This window comes from Cucurbitaria berberidis (genome assembly GCF_010015615.1).
Source record: "Cucurbitaria berberidis CBS 394.84 unplaced genomic scaffold K460scaffold_4, whole genome shotgun sequence".
Taxonomy (NCBI): Eukaryota; Fungi; Ascomycota; class Dothideomycetes; order Pleosporales; family Cucurbitariaceae; genus Cucurbitaria; species Cucurbitaria berberidis.
The window spans coordinates 254,316-281,705 of NW_024468938.1; the positions used below are offsets into that span (position 1 = coordinate 254,316).

Here is a 27,390-nt window from a genome sequence, read left to right on the forward strand (position 1 = left end):
ATGTTAAAGATCTCTTCTATTTCCTATTTATAAAAAAAAAGGTCTTTTTTTTTAAAAATAAGCTTTAAACTTAGTTAGCTATTTTTTTTTTTCTAGTTTAGTAATAGGTTAGTTGCGGCTTATTCTACTAGGTTTATATATACTATTTTATAAAAATTTCCTAGCAAGTCTAAAGTAACTATTAAAAAGGTAAGTACTACTATAATTATATATTAGGCCTGCAGCTAGTTAAGCTTATTACTAGGCTAGTTTATTTTTATATTTTATAAAAAAAACTAAACGCAGTTTTTTATTTAAAATTACTCTACTAGCTAACGCACTTAGTTTATTGCTTTCTACTAGCGTTATTGTATAAATAGAATAGTAGCTTATGCTAGTTTTATGCTTTATTTTAAGTAATTTAAAAATTATACTGCATATTTTTTAAGTATAGTTTAGCTTTTTTTTTTTATTAGCACTTATTAGAGCAAGTCTACTATATATTTATTAAAGAAGAAGTTTAGGCTTACTTTTATTATTATAAAATTTTTATTATTTAGGGCTAGCTAGCAAGCTAAAAAATAATTAGGCTAATTAATCTGCTTAAAGTAAATTACTACTTTTAATACTACTTATATTTTTTAGTTTGCTTTTTTTGTACTACTATTAGTTTAAAAGTAATAGGCAGTAAAAAAAAACTGTATTATACTTATAAATTTATATAGCATAGTTTAGAACTTCCCTAACTAGTCTAATCTGCAGTTAGTAATAATAGAAAATAGGAATTTATAAAATTTTTATTATATATTGTAGAAAACCGCCGCGCAATGCTTAGCAGCTATAAAAATTAGTACTTTTAACTAAATATATTTAAAAAAGCAATTTGTAATAACTAATAAGTAGTATAAAGTTTTTTTTTTTTTTGCTAGCAGGTCTACTATAAAATCTATAGAAATTTGTAACTAAAACTAGTCTGCTACTAGTAAAAATTATAATAATTTCTGCTGCTTTTTTTAGGATATATAAGCTTTATAATAATAGCAGTTCTAGATATACTAGGCAACGTCTTTAGATATGCTATTTTAGTAATAATTATATTATATTATTTAAAATGTTGTATTTTTTTTTAAGTACTTAGCTAGATTAGACTTATAAGCCTGCTAAATAATTATAGTAGTAAGTAGTTTTTATGCTAGTACTTATATTATTTTTTTTTATAATAAAGTGCTATGCGCGCTAACTGTGCAGTCTTTAATTTGCTATAAAATTTTTACTTTTAGTAGAAAGTATTAGTTGCTTTTTTGTATTGCTTTAAACTAGATATTATATATTTTATTTTAAACTATAGCTTTGTTTTATAAGGCCTGTATATAATTATTTATAAAAATACAGCTTTTTTGCAGCTCTAGTTCAGCTTTTATATTTTTACTACTCTAAGTTGCTGCTATGCTAATAAGTGTTATAACTTAAAATATTTAAAGGGACTTTATTATAATATTTTATTTTTATTAACTTAATATATTTAAGTAAGCTGCTATTTAGCTTAAGCAAAACTGCAGATAAAAGTTATACTAAAATAGTATTTTTGCTTATTTATGCTAGCATTTGCTAAGTGTGCAAAAGATAGTAAAGTATTTTAAATTTTTATAGTTTATTAGTATTATAAATAAGTATTTTATATTTTAAAGTTCTGCTAACTACGCTTTTAAATACTATACTACTATAATTAGCTTTTTATTATAAATTGTGTAGTTTTATTGCTTTAAAGTAAAAGCTACTAAGTAGTATATAATAGAGTATAAAATACTTTTTATAATTTAGAATAAGTATTTTTTTAATACTTATTTAGAATAGTTTACTTTTATAATTATGTTTTTTTTAAAATTTTACTAGGCTAATACTAGCCCTGCTATAAAAGTGTTTTTTAGCATTTAGAAAGCTACCTACTAAGCTTTTTTTTATAAAAATAAAGCGCTTTTTTTTGTTAGAAAATATAGCGGCCCTGCTACTTAAAAGAACTAAAAAATAAAATTTTAGTAAAAATTTGCAAATTCTAAAAACTTTTATATTTTTTATACTATAGTAGGTAGCTTTTATTTTTAAATTGCCTAGATTTTTTTAAAATTTAGGTAGACTGCTTTTCTTGCTTTTATAATATACTTTAGATACTAGACTTTATACGCAGCAAAAACGCACTTTTTTAAATTTAAATTTAGTTTAGCTTTTTTAAGTAGTATAAAAATTTAGCAGACTTTTTTTATATAGTCCTTATAGGTGCCCCCTAAGTATATTAGGACGTTATTTAAGTATACTGTAGCATAATTCTTTAATATTTCTTAAAGCGCTCTATTAATATATTATTAAAAAAAAGTAGGCGCTTTAGTTAGGCCTATTAAATATACTAACTATTTATAAAAGCTAAACTAGGTTTAGAATGCAGTTAAGTATTTATTCTTTTTAGCTACCTATAAATAATAAAATGCTAAGCAGATATTTACTTTTGTAAACTACCTAGCGTTAAATAATATTTAAAAAGTTTTTTTAATAAAAAGCAAGGGGTACTAATTTGCTTTTATAATTTTATTTAAAGCCTAGTAGTTTATATAAAAGCGCTACCCCCTTAAAAGCTTATATACAAGAAAAACAGGTACTTTTACTAAAAAAAAACTAGCCTAGATTTATTTTTTATTTATTAAATTTATAATTTGTTTTTGCAATTTTAGCAAATAATTCTAAAGCATACTATATAAAAGTTTTTATAGTAAGTATAAAGTATTACTTTCTTTAGTTTGCTACAAGCGGATATAATAGTTTAAGTATTTTTAATATAAAAATAGTTTTTTTATTTTACTATTATTAAATAAGTTTTAAAACTCTTTTAGCTCTTCTAGCAATTTTAATTTATTTTTTATTAACTTTTTTTTTAGCAGGGTATTATTAGGGCTCTGTTCTTAGAAGATAGTAGTTAAATATTAAATTATTATTCTACAAAATTTATTACTACTACTAGGACTTTTTTTTTTTTATTATAGTAGAGCTGCGTATATTAAGCCTAAAACTATCTTTATTTTTAGAAATATTTTTTAAAAATAGTTTTTTTTTATTATTATATATCCTGCGTTACGCACAACTAGCTTACTTTAGGCTATATCTAATATAGCCCTTTTTTGGCTTATTTATAATTTTTTAAAAATAAAGTTGTATTTTAAGCTAAAAATTATATATGCTACTAAGCAAGACTACTAATTATCTATATTATAGCCTAGTATAACTAGCTAAGTTATTTTTACACTTAAAAGGGTTCCTATAGCCTAGTTTAAAAATTAGAGCAGAATATTAATAAAATTTATTTTAACCTGCTTTGCTGTTTTTTTGCTTATAGTACTAAAATACTTGCATTTTAAGTTAACTAAGGCATTTATAAACTTTATTTTATTAAAAAAAACTAGTATAAAAAATAAAAGTTTATTTATTTTTTGCTAGATTTTTTAAATTTTTTCTATATTATTTTCTGCCCTAGCTTGCTTTTTTACTATAGTATCCCTGCATCGCCCCTAGTCTAATTTTTAGCTAAAAGCGTTTAGTTTTCTTAATTTTTATTTTTAACTAGTAATAATACTACTACTATAGTTTTAATAAATACTATATATAAAAATACTGCGTTCGCGCAGTCCCTTGCAAAATACTTATTTTCCCTGCAGTATATATACAATTTTGCCTTGCGTTATTATTAGAAAACTTTATTTAGCACTTAGTTAAGTTGCTATAGTTGTAATTTGCTTTTTAAAGCTACTAAGCTTTTTTATTTTTATAATTTTACTATTTCTATAGCATAAATTAAAATTATTTTAATATTTTTATTTTTATTACGCTTTGCCCTTAGTGTAGGCTAGTAGTATAAATAAATTTTTTTTTTTATAGTTATAATTTTAATATTTACTGTAATTAATTTATAAGCTGCAACTACTGTATAGTAGTTTACCTAAGTAACTTTTTAGTGTAGAGTAATAGTTTAAAGTATATAGTTTAAGCAGCGCTAGAATTTATAAAATTTTTATTTAAAATTTTATTTAGCTTTACTACTCTAGGCTAAAAGCTGCTTAAAATAAATAAAAAATTTTAAAAAAACTTTTTTGTTACTTTGCTGGAGGTTTTCTAGTTTAGCCTGCGCCTACTCTTTTTTATAGTTATTTTTATAATAAAAATTTAAATATTAAAAAAAAGCAACTAGGTCCTATTGTTCCCCTTACCCCCTAGTTTTATAGTAAAAGCTAATTTCTTTTTAGATACTTACTTCTAGTTAATTCTATATAAAAGCAAATATATTTTTTTTATTCCCTATAAAGGCCGCATTAGTTCTTAATTTATGCTTAATTATAACTTTTTAAGCCTAAAAGTATACTTTATATTTTAAAAATAGCTCTCCTATTAAGAGAAGCTTGTAGTAAATAATAGGAAAATTTAATTAAAGTATAAGCGCAATAAGTAAAGCAAATACGCCTAATTAAAAGTTAATTTAAAGTTCTAGCAGTACTAAAACAAGTACTAGTTCTGCTTTTATAAATCCTAGCTATAGTAAATAGTTGCTTTTAAATATTTTAGCAAAATTTTAAAGCTTATTTTATATATTTTTGTTTTATTAATATAATATTACTATTGCTGCTATATTCTTTTGTTGTCTTTCTTTAAAAATTTGCAGAAAAGCTTTAATTAAGCTTAAATTATTTTTATTATTAAGCTCTATTCTATCTATTAAATATAAATAACAAAAAGAAGGTATATAAATATTATAAACTAGCTTTAGGATTATTTTATTTTAAGTATAAATAATAGTATTATATACTTTAAAAAGGTACAGAGATTTCTAGCTATTTATATAGGGGTTTATTGCTAAGGTTTGCTGAGGTCTTTAGTCTGCAAATACTAGGGCTTAGGCCAAAGCCCAAGCTATAACAGTAATAAGGATACTTAAAACTAGCTTTGCAATTTATTTAAAATTACTATAAAAAATAAGGCAAAAGTTAAAGCTAAATAGTTAGGCTTTATACTATATTCTTTTTAAGTGCAAAATAAGTTTTTTTATTATAAAAATAAAAGTTTCTGCAACGCGCTTTTAACTAAAAAAAAGTATAAAAATAAAAGTAAACTTTTAAATTTTTAATAGCATAAAAAGTTTTATAGCGCTGTAGTATTTTAAAATTTAAAAACTATTTAGGAAGCTTGCGCGCGCAATATAGTAAAATAATATAAAAATAAAACTAAATAATTTTAAAAAAAAAAAATAAGAAAGCTAAAAGCAGTAGTAATATTATATAAAAAAAAAATTATAAAAAAAGTAAAAGTAATATAGTTACTTGCTAAAAAGCGCGCTATAAAAGAGCGCGCAATAATAGTTTAAAAATAAACTACTATATATATATAAAAGTAATAAAAAAAAAAAGCTATAATTTTATAAAAATTTTATAATAAAATAAATAAATATAAGCAAATAACTTTACATTCTATAAATTTAAATATAGTAAAATATTATTATATTATAGATGCTAAAAGTAGTAATTTAGATATATTATAGCTACTGCAGCTTTTATTTAAAATTACTGCGCGCAGCCGCCAAATTAATTTTTTAAAAAAATTTAAATAGTATAAATTAATTGCAAGCTTTTGTTTACTAATACTTTATAAAATTTTATAATATTAACTTTTGTAAATAGCTTTACAGCTTTATTTTTACAGATAAGTAACTTTAGTTAAGGTGGTTCATCGGCTGCCGCGGTTCATCGGCTGTCCTACCTTAGTAACATTATTGCCGCAGTGTGCAACTTTCCGTATCGCGCGCCTCAGGACTCCCGCAATATACCCATACACCACCAGAACGCGTCGTGAGAATGTCAGACATCCAGCAGTACCTGCTGGACCATGACAGGAATAAGAAGGAAGCTACAGCAACCGCACAACGGAGCGCGACGCGTATGTTCGAGGTTTTGGAGGGGCATCGGCGGCTTGAGTGCTGATAGTGCGCAGGATTAAAGAATGGCGAATTGAAGCTCATAAGTCTGATTACGGACCTTGGAGAGTACCTCAATAGCGAGGATGGACCAACACGGTCGAAGAGTGCGTATATGCCGTCTTAAATTTTGTAGGCTAATGTTGACGTCTGATAGCGATGTCGTACCTCGCGGAGGTGCTGGCTTCCACTCCACAGAAGGTGCTATCCCTACAGCAAAGTACGTTGATTACCATTCCGGCTCTACTTCGACTTCCTACACCCTCTTGCAACGCATGGCTGCCAGCCTGAACGCCCAGAAGACCCCCTCGCTATACTACAACAACGCAGTCTCAAGGGCTTCACGAACACACATGGAACAAGGGTCTCGAGCAGGACGCGGTTGCAGGATTCTGAGGAGGTTTGAAGTTGCAACATGACAGAGCTGACAAGGCCAGGAAATCTTCTCTGCGACTTCATCCTCTCCCGAACCGAGGATAACGAAGGTTTAGGTTCCAGCGCAAAGGCACTACTAGCGTTGGAAGAACTAGCAAAATGGGACGACCAAAGGGTGGTCAGCATCGTCGAGGCTCTTCTCACCAACACACACCCTCTGCGCCAGTTCAAGCAGCAGAGCGAACGGTGCCCGGTCTTGCGATTAATTGACACTTTGATGGCAAAGTACCGCGAAGCGCTCCGAGCTCATCACGAAACCACCCCCGGTTTCATGGCACGCTTTATATCGTACTTTGATGGTGAAAAGGATCCCCGGAACCTGATGATGGTCTTCTCAATTCTGAGAGTGCCTATGACGGAGTGGACTATTGGTGCAGATGCGCAAGATCTGTTCGATGCAGTCTTCAACTACTTTCCCATCACTTTCCGCCCACCCCCTGATGATCCATATGGTATCACCGCTCAAGATTTGAAAGATCGCCTGCGAGACTGTATTTCGTCAACAGCTGATTTTGCGCCCTACGCTTTTCCGGCGCTCCTAGACAAGCTGGACTCGACGTCCATGAACACAAAGCGAGATGTCCTTTCAACTATCACCGCTTCAGTGAAAGAGTATGGACCCCGAACGGTATCACTTTACTCGATAACCTTGTGGGATGCTTTGAAGTTCGAGATTCTCAACGTGCAGGAAGAGGACCTTGCCCAAGAAGCTTTGACAGGTTTAGCCACAATCGCAAGAACGCTGTCGCAGGGAACAACAGGTCCACTCAACGCTTACCTGAGACCGATCATCAAGGAATGCAATGAGCACCTAGAAGATGCACCAACAAAGCAGTCGCAAGCATCAGCACGCATATTGCATAAAATCGCCGATGTATCGCCTGAGGTCACCAACATCCTTCTGGCTGGAGTATTACCCAGTCTCTTTGTGCTATTCCAAACCGCGGATACCATGGCAAAGCGAAGAGGATTACTTGAGGTTCTTATCCAACTTCTTCGAGCAAATATCGACGTTTATGGAGATTGGCAAACGATTGGCCCTGGTGGAGAACAAGTGGGCAACAATGCGCTGGCTCAATTCCGCGACCAGGCCCTAGAGGTCATGCTTAATGGACTCGAGACTGCTCCCAGCAAGGAAGTATCATTTCGGCTGGTGTCTCTTGATGGTTTGATCCAGCTGTCAAAGGCACGACAGCTACTAAGCGACGAGGGTGTCGGACGCATCATTCAGCTGTTACACACCGTTGTAATCTCTGACGAATCGTATGGCAAGGACGACGTCAAGGAAGCAGCAATCAACGGCCTCGTCGAGATCGCACATCAAAAGCCCCAAGTCGTGGTCGACAAAGCCTTCCCAGCTTTCCTGGCTCAACTCCCGGATACTGATGCCGATGGATCACAAGGTTACTCGACTGTTCTGGGGGCCTTTGCTAGGCTCGCAAGCGAGGAACAAGTCTTTGATACCGTCCTCTTACGATTAAAGAATAAGCTTACTTCGGCTGTGAAGCAGGGTGCGTCCTCGGCATACATTGTCGCGCTATTATCAGCAATCTTGTACGCGCTCAATAAAGGTGAAGGCAGGCTATCGCAAAACCCGAATATCTCAACACACTACAAAGACATCGCCCTTCCTCTGCTCAAGCGCATAGCAAGTTCGGATGCATCCCATCCGACAGCTTTCAACGATGAGTCCACACTGGATCTCGTCGGCCGCATATGCAATCTCATCATTAGGGCGCAGCCTACTGAGCTGCAAAACATTGTTGCTGCAGAGCTGTATACACTTTACCGCGATAAGCCACAGACAGAGTTACCACCGTTCAGCGCAAATGCGTCAGCAGATTCGCAAAAGACCATGATTGTTCCTACACACCTCGTCGCCTCCTTCCGGAAAGAGACTACTCTTCCCTGCGAGCTTCAGCTTCTCGTCTCAACTCTTGCAAACTACGCTCAGCAACCTGTTCTCTCACCACACGTCCGATCAGCCACCCTTCGCCAAATGTCACTAGTCATCAACAAGTACTACACCACGTCGGCACTGAAGACATGCATGGACCCTCTTATCGCCGACTTTGATCTCTTCAATCCTGACAAGCTCGACCCGCCACGGATACGCATTATCTTCGCATGCCTCAAAGGCATCGTGTTGAGAAGTAGCCCCGTGCTCAATACTCTTTACCCTACACTGCTCTCATTACTGTCACATCCGAAGTATGGAAGCACAGTCGCGCAGGGTTTCTCGACGCTTCTTCAGCCTGATGACTTACTCACCAAGCAAAATCATTGTCAGATACTGGGTCTGCATAAGCATAAGACCTTTGCACTGCTGGTTCCGAATATCACAAAGGCCTTCAGGGAAGCGACTCTAGAGACCAAGCCAAATTATCTCATTGCGCTTAGCGGGGCATTGAGGTGGATGCCATTTGACATTGTCGTTGAAGAGGTAGACCAGCTCGTTACTCTCCTTCTGCAGTCGCTCGATTTGAAGGGCGTGGATATCGTTAAAGAAGCAGCAATTGGTACACTCACATCTACACTCATCGAGAAGCCACAGGCCCTCGAAGAGCACATTGGGGCCCTTATTTCTCGCTTACTGGCCAACGCCACCGTCAGTAAGAACCAGAGCGCACCACCTCCCCCAGCGGTCCGTGTTGCAGCTCTTAGGTGTCTGCACCTGGCCGCCGAGAAATTCAAGGAGGATCAGATCTTGCGATATAGGAGAGAAGTGGTCAAGAGGCTAATAGCTGCACTGGATGATCGAAAGAGAGAGGTGCGCAGTGCCGCGGTGAGATGCAGAGCTAAGTGGTTGGAGGCCGATGAGCCAGATGATGATTAGGTTTGGTAGCGTCCGGATATCTTTCAGGTCTGGTAGTACCTGGAGGTTTAGTAAATGCAAGCATGTGTAAAGCCATTCAGGCGAGACTTTGGTAGATTGATAACTGATACCATTGACTTTTGAGACGCCTATTGCCTGAGTATCCCAGGTGGTATAACCCTGATAACACCAGAAATGCCCGAACGCCAGCCCATGCAACGTCATCCTTTGATCTTCTTTCCATGATTCAGAACAATTCTAGACCTTCACCTTCTTCAGTGTCGTTGTATCGTCTTGCGAGCCCGCGTCCTCGACACCCACCTCCTCATCATCCTCGTCCTTCCTTGAACGCTTGAGACCCTTCATCTTCCTCGACTGCAGGGTATTGAAGTCCTGCTTGCTCAAGTGAACCTTGCCCGTCTTATCGCCCATGATGTCAGTTTCAATATTCTTCTTCGTCCTTGGTTCGACGCCCTTTGGCTTCTTCATCGCAGCCTTCAGCATATCCGCATCTGGGAACTGTTCGCGGCCGAGGGTGAGATCCATCCTGGGCCCCATCTCCTCGACTTCGATGCGCGGCAGCTTCTGGCCCGAGCGTTTGGTGCGGAGGAGGTAGAAGCGCAATTTTATCTCAGGGTTTGGCCGCTCGTCCGTTGGCTCTTCTGCTGAAACGCTTATCAGGTACTGTAGGCCTTCGACATCGACCTCGGTTGCGTCTTGGCCTTTGAATAGATCGATGAAAAGACTCTTTGCGAGCGTGTACTTGGTCTGGTTTGGATCTTCAAAGACTGTGCCGTGGAAGGAGATGAGCGGCTTTAGGCCAACCGAGGGCTTCTTGTTCTTGAACTGCTGTAGTGTGCGGAACGTCTCCGGGTTGATGTAGATTTCCAGCATGTCGAGTATCTTGTGCGAGAAAGTCCGCGCGATGGTCATGCAGTGTGGGCGCTTTTTCGAGTGCAAGCTGAGGACGAGGAGCGAAGTGTCGTTTTTGAGAGAGAAGAACTCGAGCGAAGTGGCATCGTCGAACGGATGGATGTCATTCTTCTTGGTGAAGCGCTCGACAAAGGGCCGCTTGAGAGTGCATAGGTCGGCAACGGCGAGCTTGAGGATTTGCGACGTCTTCTGGCCCGTGACGAAGAGCGTCGTCTTGGGGTTCTCGTTCTGCTGCGGTTCACGCTTTGCCATTGCGCGCTTGGCGCGGGCATTTTTTGGTTTTCTGAATTCAGAGTTAGCATCGCTGCATCGTCGTGCTTCTAGTAACCCGTTGTACGTACACTTGTTTCAGCATTTTGTCGTTGGCTTGCGGGCGGTTGGGAAAGTTGCAAGCTCTTGGCAAGGGCAGCTGGAACTTTTTCTGTCGGCGCTGGGGAAAAAGGTTTGGCCGCCGAACATCAGCGGCGGTTGCCGTAAGCGCGCGCGGGGTTGCAAGACGGTCGTTGTTCCGCGATTTCGGAGGAGAAAGCACGTCAGAGGCGAGCAGATTATCATTATCATCATCGGATCAGATCATAAAGCCGCACCGACAGCATTGCGTTTTGCGCCCACTCTCTCTCTCTCTCTTGTAACTCCCATTATCAATCCACTCTTTTAACCTCCCCCATCGTCCAAACGACCGCTTCAAAGACCCCACCCACAGTCACGAAAACACAACTTTGCGACGTCGAATAAATATGGCATCTGTACGAGAGATCCCCGACGAAGAGGCCTTCCACGCGACCATCTCTGCGCTACCACCCTCTACACTCGCCGTCATCTACTTCCACGCGCCATGGGCTAAACCATGCGAGCAAATGTCGCTCATCTTGTCGACGCTTGCTAGCACATACCCCGCCAACGCGCCCATCCAGTTTCTCGCCCTCAACGCCGAAGAGCTACCCGATGTCTCAGAGCAGTACGATGTCACAGCAGTGCCCTTTATTGTCCTGCAGAAAGACGGCAGGAGCTTGGAGACTGTGTCAGGCTCAGATGCAGCGCGAGTACGAGCTGCTGTAGAAAAGTACGCGGGCGCAGGCGCAGGCAGCGCGAGAACGACCCTACCACCCGCACAAACGGTTACCCGACCACCAGTTCAAAACGGCACATCTGCGGGAAGCGCGAATAACTTCGGCGCATACGCGCCCAGCGCTCAAGACCCGAGGTCAGCACCCGCCAGCCAACACCAAGAAGGCGAGCAGGAGACGAACAAGGAAGAGCTATTCAGGAGGCTTGGGGAGCTTGTCAAGGCCGCGCCAGTCATGCTGTTCATGAAGGGCACACCGAGCGCACCACAGTGTGGGTTCAGCCGGCAGACGGTGGGCGTACTGCGCGAGAAGGGCATTCGATATGGCTTCTTCAACATCCTCGCCGACGATGAGGTTAGGCAGGGGCTTAAGGAGTATGCGGATTGGCCAACGTTTCCGCAGTTGTGGGTGGATGGAGAGTTGGTCGGTGGACTTGATATCGTGAGTACTCCAGCGTAACCTATGGATAGTCATCGTCAGGGAGCAGATGTAACAGGTGCTAACAATCCACAGGTTAAAGAAGAATTCGAAAACGACCCCGAATTTCTCACCCAATATTCCGTCAATGCATCAAAGGCAGCTTAGAAGGTATCAGTACTACCGCCAGATACATATATGACAGAGGCCCTGACGTCACCTTTGTACTTGTGGTAACCTATGTGGGGTTGCATTTCAGTCCTTGTGCCAAGATATCGATATGGCTCTGATAAGGGATTGATCGCGTGCGGGCTTCGAATGGCAGGAGCTAGCTAGGGTGCAGGGACCAAAAAATGGAGGGATACGGTTAAGGAACCTTGCTACCCCTAAATGGGTAGTTTACTTGATTCGCGCATTTTCTTTAATACCAATAGGTTGTGAATAGGTCCAAGACTACGACAAGTTTAACATTCATTCATTTCAATGGTAGTTCAGGTCTTTGTCTGGCTTTGGGAGAGTTCCGTGGCATGGTCCAGAGACATTGCTGTTGCCCCTTCAGACGGATGTTGTGTAGTTTGAGTATTTGTGATGACCCGATGACGGGGGGAGCCACGGATACGTCCAGCTCTTGTGCGTGGGATACTGACACGAAAGGTCAGGCTCCTTGGGTTGAGTTCTCTCACTCTTACTTCGAGATGCCAAATACTATAATTTATCCCAATGCCTTGTCTTATGGCCATCCAGCTGCTGGTATCTTTCCGCAAACTTTGTCATTGCGAGGCGTTTTGTTCCAAGCATAGGGGTACCTTGACGAGGTAGCAATCGCAAACTGCAATCGAGATGTGAAACCACGTGTGCTTTTTTTTTTCTGGCTGAAGCCCCGACTTCAGAAAATTCCTAACATTTGAAAATCTATAGACTAGATATACTCGTACTGCTGCTTTGCATCTTTGGCTTCTTTGGCCCAAACTCATCCATCTGCACAAGCGACGTCTCATCGTTATCCGTATGCTGGACTTCAAACGTCTTCGTGTACGTGATGGTATTCGGATCCCTTCCGCTCGTGTTCGCGCTCCTTCCCAATCCGCTCGCCACCGCACTCCCTCCTCTCTTCATGCCTTGACTGCGGCTGCCGTATGCGTGATATGGCTGACTGGTTCCTTTGGTTGTGCCGAATACCCTGGGGAAGCAGCGTACGAGTATAACGCGAAGCGCCGGCATACAGGCGCAGATGATTCCGACGTTGACCTCAATGTTGCTCCAGTTTACGACGTCGGTTTGGTCCCAGGTCGCGTTTGTCGACGTGGCAAAGTGCACCAGGGATCGGAGGCGGAGGATGGAGACGACAGTGACAAAGGTACCAACTCCGAACATCAGGGCGACGCTGATTTTCTTGCGCCACGACAATTGTAGGTGGAAAATCTCGTAGAGCGGGAGGACAAGGATCCAGATGTCCAGTACAATGCTGATAATGGCGTTACTCCAGGCCAAGCCGTTGATGTTGATGCATTTCCCTGGCCTTTCCCTGTCCCACGACGTCCAGTAAAAGGAAATGGGTTGACATTGGAAGATTGCCGCAAGGACGAAGGCAGCTCCGCAGAGAACGTTGAGGATGACTGTCCCCCAAAGGAGACGCCTAGTGAGCCGTTTCGGGAAGATCCGTAGGAAGAAGAAGAGTAGTGTGAGTTTTAGCAGTGCAATTTGGAGGAAGTAGAGGACCTCGAGGGCATATAGCCAGCGGACAAAGTTGGTGATGCTGTCGAAAGGCACGGTCCAAACGTCCCGTCCAAGTCCGTTCGGAACCAAACCTCTATCGATGATTATTACGGAAGGGACGCCGGTGATCAATGTCGCCAGGACTGTGTAGTCGTCCCATCCGAGTTCGCCAATGGAGAAGACCGCCTTATATAGGACTCGCGAAAGAGCACACACAGCCGTCACGACGGAGAGTATTAGGTTGGAAATGCGGGCAGTTTCTCCCTTGTAACGTATCGGGGCGTGGCATGCTGTTGAGGTACGGTTTTTTGCGGCTAATAGTGACCACGCGCTTAGTCGACGTTTGTACTTTATAGTGTAGAAGTCACTCACTCAAGCTTTCTCTCAGGCGGCAGGATTTCAACATGCAAGTTTGGACGTCGCTTTGTAGCTGCTCGTTGGTGCAGATGCATGTCGTGTTCTTCACGTCGCAGGGTGACTGTGCTATTGCGGTGCGAAGGCACGGTAGCTGTGGAAGCGAATTAGTATATATCGACTGTGTTGACTCAAACTAGGACGTACCGCGCACTTGGGAAGATGTTCAATCGCGGAAGACAATTCAGCGTCTTGTGCGAATCCAACCGATACCCATGCTAGGAGTGGAAGGAGCAGTTGCAGGGGCCTCATTGTTCCTTGCACTCAAAGGCAAGGTTCATGCAGAGTGGTTAAGTAGTAGGGCAGATTCAAAGAGAGCGCTGACAAGAATAATTCTTCTTCTTCGAGTTTGGAGTCTATCCTTGATAGATATTCGTGAGTATTACTAGCTGGTAGCTAGGGAGACTGTCCTGAGCAGATACACTGTCCAGGGAAGACCAGCACTCATATGAGACCCCGTCATCTCATAGACGAAGCGAGTGGCTGCAGAAGCTTAGCCATCGGAGGCGTCGGCAACTGGTAGCATGTGTGGGTTGGGACTGCTTCTAGCGTTGCCATTCGAGGGTCATGCTTCTTCCGTCCTAGAGAAATGTTATTTCGCAGAGATTATCCCAGGTGCCTGCATTGTACAGTTTGAGCTAAAGCTCTCATCTGCGGTTCCAGCCAATCGTCAGGATGAACTTGCGCCAGAAGAATGAAAAATTGGGATTGCCCCAGACCTTCCCAACAGGTGGGGCGACACTAATGGTATGCAGGACGCAGGCTATCAGGAGCGGAGATCTTACTCTTCGGGAAAAGCGGGTGGTTTCTGTCACGAAGCTACGGCAAAATCTCCACTAATAAATGTCGCGAAAGCTGAGACGGAAGTGCCTATCCGCCCAAAGGACGCCGCGGTCAGCGAACACGATCTGTATCATGACGCTCGGAGGAGGTTCACACACTGATGGCTCCTCAGTCAGCCATCCTATTCTCAGCATGTATTGATAGTTTGCCTCGTCGGGGGGGTACTCGGAAGTTTTTGCAGGTCCTCGGCTATCTTCAAGATGTGTTGAGGCTGGAGAGACGACTGAGAGAAGCGACGTGCGGCTCGGTGGGTGCACAGACCAGGCCCTCAATATGTTCCCACTCCACCTTTTTCCACACACTCATGCAGGTCACCATCGGCGAACTTGCACAGAGATCGTCATTTCATTAGTGGTGGCTCGTGGCCACGTGGAATAGTGACTCGTTGGCCTCCTTGACGATCGAGTTCGTTGCGCACGCGCGCGTCGACGTCGATCCTGCTTTGTGGAGTCTGGAGACTATCCTCTTCACTCGATTAACAAGTCAACTTTTACAGTTTGTTAGTCGGTTATCACAAACACGCCAAAGGCAACATCCGTATCATGCGAGCAGGCGGCGTGACTTCTTTCCTTCCGCGGGCGCTGACGTGTGATGATGCAGCTTAAAGGAGAGTCAGACTGTCTGGAAACAGTGGTCTTACCTGACTTGGAGACGATGCCGACCTGTCAACGGGAGAATTATGGGTCGTTCTGATTCCATCGCCCTTCGCATTTCGCATTTCGCATCTCGCTTCTCGCTGCTCGCTTGACAGCATCATGGCACTCTGGTCAGGCGTTCTGGACGACATCTAGGTCGCCGCCGGAAGCTCAATGTAGCGAGCTGACATGCGACTACTTGGTGGCTGTGGGAAGGTTTGTTCGACTAATGTAGAATTGTTCGAGTCGTGGCAAGCTACGTCCGAAACCTTCTGTCACTTCCGGTCCTTGATACGACGTCTCCGCCTCAGTGATAGCGCGAATAGATGGAGACATTCTGCCATCCCTTCGGTTGCGAGGAAATGACTCCATGAGCTCGTTCGTTGTCTTGGGACACGGTTCGAAACAACCCTGGGACTGCCGTTCAGCCTTGCAGGGTTAATCTGACCCACGATCGAAACATAGCCATGGCGCTTCGGAAAGCGCCGCTGTCGACGCCATCCTCCCTCTCTTCAACGGCCTATCGACCAACTTGAGGCTAGTGAATGGCCTTGGAGTTCGTCGCAAACTTTCGAAGATAGTGCGCACTTGACTCGTCGTATCAACGTGGTTTTGTGCTAATGCACATACTCGGCCCGACAATGAAAGCCCCCAGCAGCAAGCTGAGCCTAGTAGACACATGGCGAGACTACTACTGATTCCATGTGCACATCTGCATGAACCCACTACAAAACCTACAAACCCAGTGCGTCGGTATACTTGCCTGTAGGATACCTCACTAGTGAAACAATATTCATACGAAGAACCTTAAAATAACTGAGAACCTTGCCTCCTAGGGACTACATAGCAGTGCAAAGGAGCTTGCAACCCTAAGACTACCATGTTGGGAACACTATCGATGATGGCCGTATGAACAAGAAATAAGTCGTTGGGGCCCGACTCCATAGATCTTCACTTTTGCCGCCTGCTTCATGCACACGGATTCATAGTGTGGCATCAAACACTCCGTCTACAACTAGAGTCTGTCTTAAGACCTTAATGCGGATCCTATACCGATACAAAATTACGATCGCCATTGACGTTTATGACTTGGCGTCGTTGTGAGTTTATCACGGAAGTCGGTTAGCAGGCCAATGCTTTTTGAGCCATGATCATGTGCTCGTTCGAGGCTGCACCGTTGCACAAGTCTCTTTCGGGGTGGGTAGTTGATAACTAACTACGGCCGTAACTAGTCCGGATGGTATGAAGATCTCGCCTTCGAAGACTATCAAACTCACGCCCTTGAGCGTTTGCTTCGCCTGGATACCACCTCTTTGATATCGAGGATCTGTTGCTCCTCCTCGGGTTCTTTCTTTACCCTCTTTCGCTTTGTTGTCTCTTTCTTCACCACACTTGCGATGACTACATCGTCACCCTCTTTCTTCACTACAACATCTTCCTCCTTGACTTCGGGCTTCGCCGCTGTTCGCTCGGAGAATGCCTTAAGATCAGCGGTGAACAACACCGAATGCGCCCACCCAGCCTCTTTACCCCACAGCTTCCGGAAGTGATTTGCAACTGCGACGTAAGTTGCCGCTGTTAGACTACTATGCTTCCCCTTGCCAAACTTATAGTCGCGCTGTGCGATCTGCCACACGTGCGTATCAACCGGTACAGACTCAGACCAGCCGAGGCCAAACAAGCACACGCAGTCGGCGACCTTGGGGCCTACACCATGCAGCGCTAACAACTCGTCATGCGCTTTCCGGTAGCCTTCGCGACCACCTGGAAGCAACTCTCCAGCCGGCTTCGTTTTGACACCAAATTGTGGGCTCTCTGGGTTACTGAGATCCTCCAGCCACTGCAGGCCTTTCTCTTCAGAAACGATCCTTGCAGTTTTGGCAATGTATTTCGCCCTATATCCAAATCCAAGCTTCATGAGATGCGCCTCAACTTGGGGACCAATAAGCGCTTCTGGGGTCGGAAAGTCGTGGTACGGAACGTCGTCAATGTGTCCGATCAAAGAGCCGTAGTGCAGGCACAGATTATGAACCATGCCCGAGATTCTACTGATGTTGTTATTGCTACTGCATATGAAGCCTATGAGTGCTTCCCAAGCACCTTGTCGCAATATCCTCACGCCGGTGAATTTGGGTGCTTTTTTCCTAAAGTTGGCATCCGAGGCAGCCCATTGATCGTAGAGTTGACCCAGATTCGGTGTGAGGTTGAAGTAGTGCGTTATGAGGGCGAGTGTGTCGTCTTCTTCTGAGGCGACGGAGGGCGCATTGGAGGGTGGCGGCGTTGGAAGGACGGAGGTCACAGAGGGGTATATTGCGCGGTAGTGAAGATGTTCGGCATCTTGACGTAGGGAGATTATGCGACCGTGGAGCGCCATTGACCACTCGTCTTCAGCGGATTTGCGCCATCTGATTGTACAATTAGGAGGAAGCTATTGGCGCTTAGGTGAAGAGTCGTGTACCTGAAGGACTGTCCACAGCGCAATGTCGTGTTGATACACAGCTCCGTCAGACTTGTAGGCAGCTTGTGCCATTCTGCAGCGCGTACGGCCATTGCTAGACAACTAAAGGTTGCAGAGGACGAGTGCACACTTCCAGAGTGAATGTTCCTGAGCTCCAAGGGCTGGGCCAGCAGCAGGCAGGGGTAGGTCTTGCGCCAAGTTGCGCTAACAAACCGTCGACTTTCTCACCACCCGTTTTCCCCGAACGACAACGCCAACTACCGCCAAAGCATCGCGTCCTAGTGCTCGGATAGCTGCTTCTGGTCGAATCATCATCAGCACTTCTTGATCCAGATCTGCTAATAGCAGCTTCGTCAGCGATCTTACCCCTCGCAGCAGCAAGCACTGCGCGGCTGCATTGCCATAACGCGACAGCTCCAGCCTTCACCCAATTGCCCAGCATGAACGGCGATAGCTACTCTCGAGGTAAGCGCTTTAGCTCAGTACACGTACTGACTGGTGTACAGCTCTCCAAGATGGTCTCGTACTAACATAAACAGACGGAGGCCGTTCGAGCGGATCGAGGAACTACGTGAGTGTGAAGACGACGCGCGATTTCAGGCGAAAACTGACCAAATAGCCCCCGAGAGACGATCGCGATCGCGGCGACCGCGGCGACAGGCGGCGGCGCCGCTCTCGCTCTCCCCGCCACGGTGGAGGAGCAGCAGGAGGAGGAGCAGGAGGAGGAGGAGGGTCCCGCCGCGACTACGAGGTTGACACGTACTCCTCCAGCCGAGATTACCGTGAGCGCGAGCGCGAGAGTGCTTACGATCGCCGTGAGAGGCGCGATGATCGGGGCGAGAACCGCGGAGGCGGTGACAGAAGCTGGGGCGACTCGTACTCCAGGCGCGACCGACCTCGAGGAGACCGCGATCGCGAAGATGACCGTGGTGCTCGAAGGGATCGAGGTGACAGAAATGAAAGAGGTGGTGAGAGGTTTGATGGCGGCGAACGCAGGGGACGGGGCGGACGTGATGGTGGCTTTGGTGGTGGTCGCGATCGAGGGCGCCAGCAGAAGGAAGAGTCGCCGCCCTTCAACAAACCGCGCGAGGCTACACCAGACTTGACCAGCTTTGTCAACATCCAGCAGCGCCCGCGCCGCATGACACAGTGGGACATCAAGCCCGCTGGCTACGAAAATATCACCGCTGAACAGGCCAAGATTTCGGGCATGTTTTCGCTGCCTGGAGCTCCCCGCGCTGCCCCAATGGACCCGTCCAAACTGGCTGCCTTTATATCCCCGTCTGCCGGAACCGCATCGGCTGCTGCTCTTGCACCATCCGCCGCCAAACAGTCGAAGCGTCTCTATGTTCATAATTTGCCCTCTGGCGCTAGCTCCGAGAACATTATGAATTTCTTCAATCTCCAGCTCAATGGCTTGAATGTCGTTTCTAGCAACGACCCCTGCCTGTCTGCACATGTTGCCACTAGTAAGGAGTACGCTGCGCTTGAGTTCAAGACGCCCGAGGATGCGACTGTCGCTCTCGCTATGAACGGCATTTCCATGCGCGACGATGCGGGAGGTCTTTCGATCCGCCGTCCAAAAGATTACATCACCCCCGCTGCCGACGAGAACGCATATCCTGGAGACGAAGTGTCTTCGGTCGTCAAGGACAGCCCCAACAAGCTCAGCATTGTCAATATTCCTGCATACATCGAGGAAGAGCAGGTGCGCGAGCTCATCGAGACCATGGGCAAGCTCAAGGCTTTCATTTTGGTCAAGGATACGAGCAATGACCAACATCGCGTAAGTAGCTCATCTCTCTCTGTATATCAAGCTGACAATCTCTCTAGGGTATCGCTTTCTGCGAATACGCAGACAACGAAATCGTCGATGCTGTCATAGAAGGCCTGAACGGCATCCCGCTCGGTGACACCAACCTGAAGGTCTCTCGTGCGACAGTGGGCCTGCAGCAGACGACTGGCTTGGATGGCGGAGTTGGTGCCATCTCAATGTTGGCCGGTGCCAGCGCAGCCGAGAACCACGAACATAGCCGCGTCATTTGTCTCATGAACATGGTTACTTCGGACGACCTTATCAATGACGATGACTATGAAGGTACGTCTATCTATACGTTCATATACTACACCCTTGCGCCCCTCCCATTAACGGCTTACTGACACTACCACAGAGATCAAAGAAGAAATCGAAGAAGAATGCGTCAAATACGGCCCCATCATCGAGACTAAGATCCCTCGTCCTGCAGGAGCCCGCGTCAATCTTGGCGTCGGAAAGGTCTACATCAAGTACCAGGATACTGAGTCTGCACAAAAGGCGATCAAGAGCCTTGCCGGCCGCCAATTCTCAAGGAGAACGGTAGTCGCGACAGAGTTTTCGGAAGAAGGCTTTGATGTTGATGCTTGGTAGTTTATACTCGTTATAGCGCTTGCTTCGGCATCTCGTTCGTCATGGTGTGTATCAGGTCTTTGGTGCAGACATCTCCTACGAGTGTGAGGATAGTAAAAACAGGGGGAGTTTTGTACACTAATTTGGTCATAGGCAAAAAAGCAAGCATGAGCGTGGTGACGCGCTGATTGTAATGCTCTTGCATCGTTGGGTAGGAAAGCTCAATTGAGATCTAGCTATTTTTCTTGAATACCATTACCTGCACTGATAACATATCCATAATGCTATGCTGTATACATGTGTCCAGACGGTACAATCCGTGGAATCCTTTGTATTTCCCTGTTACTCGATATTGGGCTCAATGCATCCTAACTCAACATTAGAGCTTGAGCAGTCGACAAGGCACCCCAGGACATGCATGCCTATGTGAGCTCAAACGACGAGATCGAAGCAGAGTGCTGACCAAAGGTAAACCCCGTCTTAGCGATGACAGAGCGTAAACCAACGTCGTCATTCTTCAACATCACATCCTCAAACTCAACTTCAATTCTGCCGCAGAGGCTACTTCAGCACAGTCATTAGGTCTGCAATGGCGAAACTGCGTGGTATCCTGGGTTAAGCTCGTGTAACTCCACCAACAAAATGATCCTTCCGGGCAGCCTTGCGCCCTAGGGTCACCGCACGCCAAGTCGCGTCTCTGTCAGTCTTTCATGCAATGACAAGGCTATATAGGCTGATATACGAAGCTCTGATTGGCGCTCCAAAGACAGTTGACAGTTTATGGGCGGTCTTGACCCTGTAGTCATGTTGGAAATGGTTTAGTAGAGTTTATACAATAACGGTGCTCCAGCGAGCTATATTCGTCCGTTTACTAGCCATATAAAGGATAGTAAAATGCGGCGTGGAGCAAAACCAATGGTAGATAAGACTCGGAAACAAAAGATCTGGCAGCGCCTAGGATTTAAGTTTGATCTAAACTCTGCTGACGTGTGCTCGGCGTTAAGAAGGTGCGGCCAGAACGCTCGGTGTTAAGAAGGCCAGAATTGAGGAGCGCGATTATATATGTAGAAATACTAGTCCCAGGACCTTAAAGAGTCTGCATTCCACATTCCATAGTTTTGTAAAGAACCACACTTCTAACAGTCAACAGTCTTCCACCCACACAACATCTAATAAGCTCAGCGACTATGGCCGGGCGATTCCTATACTCTCAACTCTTTGTCACACCTCCCAAACCTACCGTCTCTCACGCCGGGAAGACCGTCATCGTCACGGGTGCCAACGTCGGCCTCGGCAAAGAAGCGGCGCGCCAGTTTACACAGCTCGGGGCCTCGACTGTGATTCTTGCTGTCCGGTCACTTGAGAAGGGTAATGCAGCCAAGAACGACATTGAAGCCAGCACGGGACGCAACGGCGTTGTCAAAGTATGGCAGCTTGACATGGCATCCTACCAGTCCGTCTTAGACTTTGCGGGAAAAGCAGAAAAAGAGCTGGACCGACTCGATGTCGCACTGCTCAACGCGGGAGTTATGCGTGGGCAGTGGGAAGTTTTCGAACAAGACGAGAGCACCATCACTGTGAACGTCGTCTCCACATTTCTCCTCGCCTTCGCTCTCGCGCCGAAGCTTGTAGAGACGAGCAAGAAGTTTAATACGAGACCAAATCTCACCATTGTCTCGTCGGAGACTCATGAGTTCGTTGGTTTTGCTGAGCGGCACGCTCCAGAGGGGAAGATATTTGAGAGGTTGAATGAGAAGATGGTGGACGGCAAAGCGGTTGCGCTGTCAACGCGATACATGGTGTCAAAGTTACTTGAGGTTCTCATCGTGCGCGCGTGGTGCGAAAGGAAGTCTGCGACCGAAATTCCAGTGACTATCAATTTCGTCAATCCTGGATTGTGCCATTCGTAAGTGCCTCACCCCCATCTTGTGTCCCGCCCCCTTGTACTCCCTCTCTCTCTCTCTCTTTCTTCCAACTCCTAGTCAACTATAATCTCCCTTCTAATCTTCGAAACTAGTGAATTCGGCCGCGAAGGTGGCTGGAGCGTGATCATTATGAAATTCTTCCTCGCTCGAACCACCGAGGTCGGCTCACGCGTTTTGGTCGCCGCCGCATCCCTTGGTCCAGAAAGCCACGGCCAGTACGTGACTAATGGGCGGGTTGAGGACCCGGGGACTTGGGTGTTGAGTCAGGAGGGACATCAGGTGCAGCAGAGAGTTTGGAACGAACTGGTTGGCAAATTAGAGGGCATTAAGACTGGTATAACGCAAACACTGTAAAATTCTGCAAAGCACAGCGGTAAGGGCTGATTTGATCAGGTGTTGAGAGTTGGATGTATTTCACAGTAATCCATGATAGGGGATCTGATCTTATCAACTTTTCAGCAGTGGCTACAGCGTTACGATTTACTTAGCCCGCCTTCTTCCTTTACGATACCATTGACCCACCTCTATAGCCAACAACACGTAACGCAATTTTATGGGCTCCCGCTCGCTCACAAATCAATCTCAGTAGCCGGTCGAGCAATATTAGCACGCCAATGGTGTGCATTGACTGGATCCTTTTGATAAACATTGACTTCAAAGAACCTATTGTGCGTAGCACATTTGAAGTTCTTAAACCTCCAGACTAGTTAGTACTCACTCTAGGCTTCAAGACGACACGTTACAACTTACGTGTTCAGCTTCTCGAAATTCGCATCAATAAGCCACTGCTCCGTCACCTCGACGAAACCTTCACCCTCTCCACTGACCTGCTTGGACGCAAAGTATCGCTTACTTTCAAGCGGTCCGTAGTTGACTTGCTTGACTAACTGAATGACGAAAGGGGATCCAATATTTGCTTCAGCGGTTACAGATTCGTCGGTAGTGATGGTACTTTCTTTTGGGAACGTGGCCCAAGCCATGAATGCAGTGAACTTTTGTTCGTGTGAGATGATTCGGTTCTTGTACCCGTGGACGTTGGTGCAGCAGAAAATGGAAGACATGATGGAAATTGGGAAATTGGAGAAGTTAGAAGTGGTGTGGTGTTGGAAACCAGTGGATATCTCGGAACCTTATATTGTTGTAAGCAAGCTCTTATATGCCATTACCTGATTTGTCTTATTGTGTCATTGGCTGGCAATTTGAGGCCTACCATGGCGTTAAGTTGGGTGGCTAATTGGATGTAGGTCTGAGGCCTACCATATGAGCCAAGCTCGGAAAACCCTAATGCGGGAACGACGCACTGCGGTGCGACACATTGTGAGACGCTCCTTGGTGTGATCGAAGCTTCATTGGGCGTAAAGTATATTTGATGTAGCTTCTAAAGGTGCACGACTTCGTCACGTAATGATGATCCAGGCGTTAACCAAATGTAGGCACAGTTGTCCTATCGACAAGATTGCAACAGAGGAATAGCTCAAGGTTGACCATCGAGAAATGGTAGAGATAATGCTTACTAACTAGGCTCGTATCAATTAAGATATGCACATTTGTGTAAATGGGGTAAGGGGTAAAGGCCGCGTAGGGCCAATTAGTTCGAAATGCCGAATAGCGTCACCATAGAGATATAAATTACATCAACTCATGCAATTATATCTCAACTATCTAGCTAATCATATCAGCGGCTGCCCCGGGTGCTGAGACCTGATGTGCCGATTTAAATTGTCTTTACGCGGCATACTCTTCGCGCACCGGTCCACGGGGCAAACATACTCTCGCTGCGAGCTAGCTCCGTTGAGGCAGCGCTGGTGCTTTACTGTCCTCTTGTGTCGTTCCAGGTCTTTGGTAAAGTCTTTACTCATACGGAGTGATGCTTGACAGACCTCGCAAATGTATGTTTCGTGTGTCTTTTGGTGTAGACTAGTAATTGTTAGTTCACTGTTATTGCCATACTATGGTGTACTTAATTCAGGTCCCGTCGACGTGTGAATAGCCGACCACATTCCGGGCAGCTGTGTTGGAGCCCGTTGTCGCTGAGCTGGATTGTAGGTTGAGGTTGGGGTGAAGTTGACGGTGGTTCGAAAGCGGTTGGTAGGGGTTCAAAGGAGTGGGTTGACCGTGGAGAAAGTAAAACGCAATCAGGGTAAGGAGGGAATCCATCTGTCTCGTGAGGTGACTGTTGCTCTTTTCCGCCATGAGTCTGTTCAAGAGTCTGTGTCGCTGGCGGAACACAGTATCGTGGTTCGAGAGTAAGCAAGCTTGGATCGACGTAAAGATGTTGATAATGTTCTTCTTCTTGCTGAAGCCTTGCTTGCCTAAACTCGGAAATTAAACGCTACTAGCAGTGTAGCAATGGAATAGGGGTGTTCCGCAGGAGCTCCAGGCTCGAGGCAGAATCGAACGGAAAAGAGCGAAGCGAGAAGATGGAGAAGAGAAGAATGAAAGAAGCGAATGCTTTGGTGGCTCCAGGCCCCACGGTGAAGAAAGAAAGAGATCAAAAAGAAACTGATTAGATGTTTATATGCTCGCGGCGAGGTGCTGCGGCCCCAGTCGTGTGATTGGTTGCATGTAGGCTCTGGTAGGCCTCAAATTTAGCGTGCTTTTTGCGCGTGGCCCTTCGCTCATCACATCCCGATCATCCCTCCTGCAGCTCGACTGATCCAACCCCGCACAACGCGATACGTGACATGGACTGACTGTCTATTAACTATAGGTACGCATATAAATTCCATCCCTTACTGTAATATACCTGGCTGCCACGGTAAGTGACATAGCTAGTGAGCAGTCTCATCAAATATGGGACAGGTTAACAAAGTAGCTGCTAATGTAGAAATTGTCAAGGAATACGAATTTTTCGTTCTCTTTCGCTATAGGATTCGCTAATATCAACCATCAGGTGCTGTATACCTAGATACATAGTTTGTGTGATAAGATTTTGAATCGAACCTGCGCACAGCTTGCTCCGAAATACTCTCTCCTCCATGCTGACCTTAGTTCGTCAGCACATATCGATACCTCGGCAGACCCTTCTCGAAATCAATCAGCACCTGGTTAGCCTCCTCCATAGGCCTAACCTGAACCCAAGCCTGCAAATTTGTCTTCTTCGCCAATTCCAACATATCCCTGATCTGCTGTCTGGTTCCAATCAGACTACCTGCGATCTTCAGGTTCCTGAGGATCAAGGCAAAGGGCGAGAAGCTGGGCAGTTTGTCCTCAGGAGCACCAAGCTGCACGAACGTGCCGTTAACGTCGAGGAGGTTGAGGTACTGGTCGAGCGGGAAGGAGCCGGAGACGGTGGAGATGATGAGATCAAGGGAACCTGCGTTCTTGTTCATCCATTCAGCGTCTTCTCCTGTGGCGATGAACTCGTCGGCGCCGAGTTCGAGGGCGTCGGCCTTCTTGCTGGACGAACGGGAGATAGCCACGACTTTGTCGCAGTTAAGGGCCTTCGCAAAGAGAAGACCGAAGTGACCAAGGCCACCTACACCGACGACACCCACGCGCATTCCGGGGCCGGCTCCATAAGTGACAAGAGGGTTGTAGACCGTTACACCTCCGCACATGAGAGGCGCCGCGAACTCTGATGGCAGACCCTCCGGGATAGGGATCGCGAATGCAGCAGGTCCGCGCCATGCCTTGGCGTAACCGCCGTAAGATTTGTCGCCGTTTGCGTACTTGGAGTTATAGGTTCCAGTATTGGAACTACAGTTGGATTCTTGCTGCATCTTGCAGGGCTTGCACGATTCGCAGCAGTCGCTCTGCGCACCAACACCAACGCGGTCACCGACCTTCAAATCCTTAACGTCTTTGCCTACACGAGACACTTTACCAATGATCTCGTGGCCGACGACGAGAGGATAGTTCGAAGGTCCCCAGCCGGAACGGAGGGTGTGAATGTCAGAGCCACAGACTCCGCTGTGAGATATTTGCATCTCGATGTCAGTCTCTGTGAAGGACTTGGGCGTATAAGAGCCCCATTGCATGTTGCCATCAGCTGCAGAAGGGTCATGAGCTACCCAGCCCTGGAAATCGGAGGAAGAAGTATTTGATGACATAATGTGTGTTAGGGGTTATGATTGAAGTAAAGATATCGAAGAGAAATGTCGAGTTGAGGGTGTTTGGTTTTGCTTGATGGGATACTTCTCGCTCTTAGTCGATCCATCTTAAACAGTCTGAACACGTTTGATTTGTAATTCATCGAATTGCAGTGTCCTGAAGGTGTGTCCGCCCCCCTTCGCCGGTTCTTGCCGCTCTGGTACGACCCACTCCGGTGACTTCATGATGTTTGAAGGTATGTGCGCACTATCGCCGTTTAACACCGCTTGGGTAGGTAGAAGCAAGGATTTTTTTTCTCCCTTTGTTCACTAAACGAAAGATTATTAGCAAATCCTAGCAGAGGCAAGCGACGCACTCAAGGAAGAGGAAATTCTCCGTGGTACCCCCGTTAGCTGCCGCGCATGCATACTCGTGGTCGACAGGTGTCAGGTCTTATCGTTCGGGCCGACACGCATTTTTTTTTCACCAACGACCTCGCCGGCTTCTCAATGACGCGGTCTAGATAGACCGCCCTTGCAATACAAGACCCATTTATTAATGCCTTGCTTCAAAGTCGAATGACCTCACTATCAGTGCCTATGCTATTGCGGGAAGGTCTCTATTCTCCTAACCCCACACAAGGCCGTTCGGCGAAGCAGCCCTAATATCATCGTCATTCTTCTGTGGAAAGCTTATCTCCGTCTCGCCATTCGCTGGTGGGCACATACCCTTCAAGTTAGTCCTCGCAAAGTGACAGGACGTTCTATCATTGAGAAGAGCTTTTGCAAAACGCATTCTACTGTCGTTATTAATCCAACGGTCCCGAGTTAACCTAGCACGGTACATCGGTACCTCTATAAAAGGGAATAACTAGTATACCCTGCAATATGGAAGTCTTTTAGGGACCAACGATACTCCATGGGGCTGACCGCGGAAATCTGATAACACTAAGTGAATGCTTGAGGGTAGGCGCAATATCCAAGCTGGCATCTTGCTCTGTAACAATCTAATGGTATATGGGAGAGTTGTTATAGCTCCTCTAATATCTCGTATCGACGATCCATCCGACAAAACTGAGGCCAAGACAAAGGCGAGGAATTCATCTTTCGCACCCGCATTCTCTAGGACAGACGTATAATTTGATAGAAGGGCTCATTGCCGAATGATGTTTGGCCCAAGCGAGTTAGAACGATATAGTCCTGGCATTCATCATTGCCAAATGTTGAAGACGCGTCTCACACGTCTTCACATTTCTCGCAGGCAATCTTTTCTTTCGACTTAATCAATGAGGCCTCTCACGAATTCAACTCGTTTCCGAAGACCCACCACAT

At 45.1% G+C, this 27,390-nt stretch overlaps 10 protein-coding genes across 10 annotated transcripts; 4 read left to right on the forward strand and 6 right to left on the reverse strand.

Moving 5' to 3' along the window:
- The first annotated feature begins 5,815 nt into the window (after positions 1–5,815).
- On the forward strand, positions 5,816–9,547 carry K460DRAFT_367662 (ARM repeat-containing protein). The gene is made up of 4 exons (XM_040933616.1): positions 5,816–5,946; positions 6,001–6,090; positions 6,141–6,203; positions 6,421–9,547. Exons 1-4 carry the CDS (start codon positions 5,865–5,867, stop codon positions 9,252–9,254), a joined length of 3,069 nt encoding a protein of 1,022 aa, XP_040785266.1. The 5' UTR covers positions 5,816–5,864; the 3' UTR covers positions 9,255–9,547.
- On the reverse strand, positions 9,334–10,631 carry K460DRAFT_396204 (ribosome biogenesis protein-like protein RPF2). Its single transcript, XM_040936088.1, has 2 exons — positions 10,508–10,631; positions 9,334–10,449 (listed from the first exon to the last, which is right to left on the reverse strand). The coding sequence occupies exons 1-2, from the start codon at positions 10,519–10,521 to the stop codon at positions 9,492–9,494; spliced, it is 972 nt and encodes a 323-aa protein (XP_040785267.1). The 5' UTR covers positions 10,522–10,631; the 3' UTR covers positions 9,334–9,491.
- A 272-nt stretch (positions 10,632–10,903) lies between these two features.
- K460DRAFT_356531 (monothiol glutaredoxin-like protein-4) lies at positions 10,904–11,818 on the forward strand (the record flags this gene model as incomplete). The annotated part of the gene is made up of 2 exons (XM_040931968.1): positions 10,904–11,674; positions 11,747–11,818. The coding sequence occupies 2 exons, from the start codon at positions 10,904–10,906 to the stop codon at positions 11,816–11,818; spliced, it is 843 nt and encodes a 280-aa protein (XP_040785268.1).
- Positions 11,819–12,515: 697 nt separating this feature from the next.
- On the reverse strand, positions 12,516–14,032 carry K460DRAFT_314232 (uncharacterized protein; the record flags this gene model as incomplete). Its single annotated transcript, XM_040930266.1, has 3 exons — positions 12,516–13,680; positions 13,739–13,874; positions 13,928–14,032. 3 exons carry the CDS (start codon positions 14,030–14,032, stop codon positions 12,563–12,565), a joined length of 1,359 nt encoding a protein of 452 aa, XP_040785269.1. The 3' UTR covers positions 12,516–12,562.
- Positions 14,033–16,531: 2,499 nt separating this feature from the next.
- Positions 16,532–17,808, reverse strand: K460DRAFT_288843 (DNA glycosylase; the record flags this gene model as incomplete). Its single annotated transcript, XM_040929082.1, has 2 exons — positions 16,532–17,663; positions 17,717–17,808. 2 exons carry the CDS (start codon positions 17,806–17,808, stop codon positions 16,532–16,534), a joined length of 1,224 nt encoding a protein of 407 aa, XP_040785270.1.
- Positions 17,809–18,156: 348 nt separating this feature from the next.
- K460DRAFT_314239 (uncharacterized protein) lies at positions 18,157–20,350 on the forward strand (the record flags this gene model as incomplete). The annotated part of the gene is made up of 5 exons (XM_040930267.1): positions 18,157–18,181; positions 18,256–18,287; positions 18,336–19,502; positions 19,550–19,814; positions 19,888–20,350. The coding sequence occupies 5 exons, from the start codon at positions 18,157–18,159 to the stop codon at positions 20,121–20,123; spliced, it is 1,725 nt and encodes a 574-aa protein (XP_040785271.1). The 3' UTR covers positions 20,124–20,350.
- An 832-nt stretch (positions 20,351–21,182) lies between these two features.
- On the forward strand, positions 21,183–22,723 carry K460DRAFT_314243 (NAD(P)-binding protein). The gene is made up of 3 exons (XM_040930268.1): positions 21,183–21,196; positions 21,253–22,008; positions 22,120–22,723. The coding sequence occupies exons 2-3, from the start codon at positions 21,290–21,292 to the stop codon at positions 22,379–22,381; spliced, it is 981 nt and encodes a 326-aa protein (XP_040785272.1). The 5' UTR covers positions 21,183–21,196; positions 21,253–21,289; the 3' UTR covers positions 22,382–22,723.
- On the reverse strand, positions 22,597–23,088 carry K460DRAFT_407105 (uncharacterized protein; the record flags this gene model as incomplete). The annotated part of the gene is made up of 2 exons (XM_040937032.1): positions 22,597–22,723; positions 22,778–23,088. The coding sequence occupies 2 exons, from the start codon at positions 23,086–23,088 to the stop codon at positions 22,597–22,599; spliced, it is 438 nt and encodes a 145-aa protein (XP_040785273.1).
- Positions 23,089–23,663: 575 nt separating this feature from the next.
- Positions 23,664–24,516, reverse strand: K460DRAFT_367671 (uncharacterized protein). The gene is made up of 2 exons (XM_040933617.1): positions 23,992–24,516; positions 23,664–23,944 (listed from the first exon to the last, which is right to left on the reverse strand). Exon 1 carries the CDS (start codon positions 24,218–24,220, stop codon positions 23,993–23,995), a length of 228 nt encoding a protein of 75 aa, XP_040785274.1. The 5' UTR covers positions 24,221–24,516; the 3' UTR covers positions 23,664–23,944; position 23,992.
- Positions 24,517–24,883: 367 nt separating this feature from the next.
- Positions 24,884–26,233, reverse strand: K460DRAFT_367673 (cinnamyl alcohol dehydrogenase). The gene has a single exon (XM_040933618.1). The coding sequence runs from the start codon at positions 26,077–26,079 to the stop codon at positions 25,015–25,017; it is 1,065 nt and encodes a 354-aa protein (XP_040785275.1). The 5' UTR covers positions 26,080–26,233; the 3' UTR covers positions 24,884–25,014.
- Between the last annotated feature and the right edge of the window lie 1,157 nt (positions 26,234–27,390).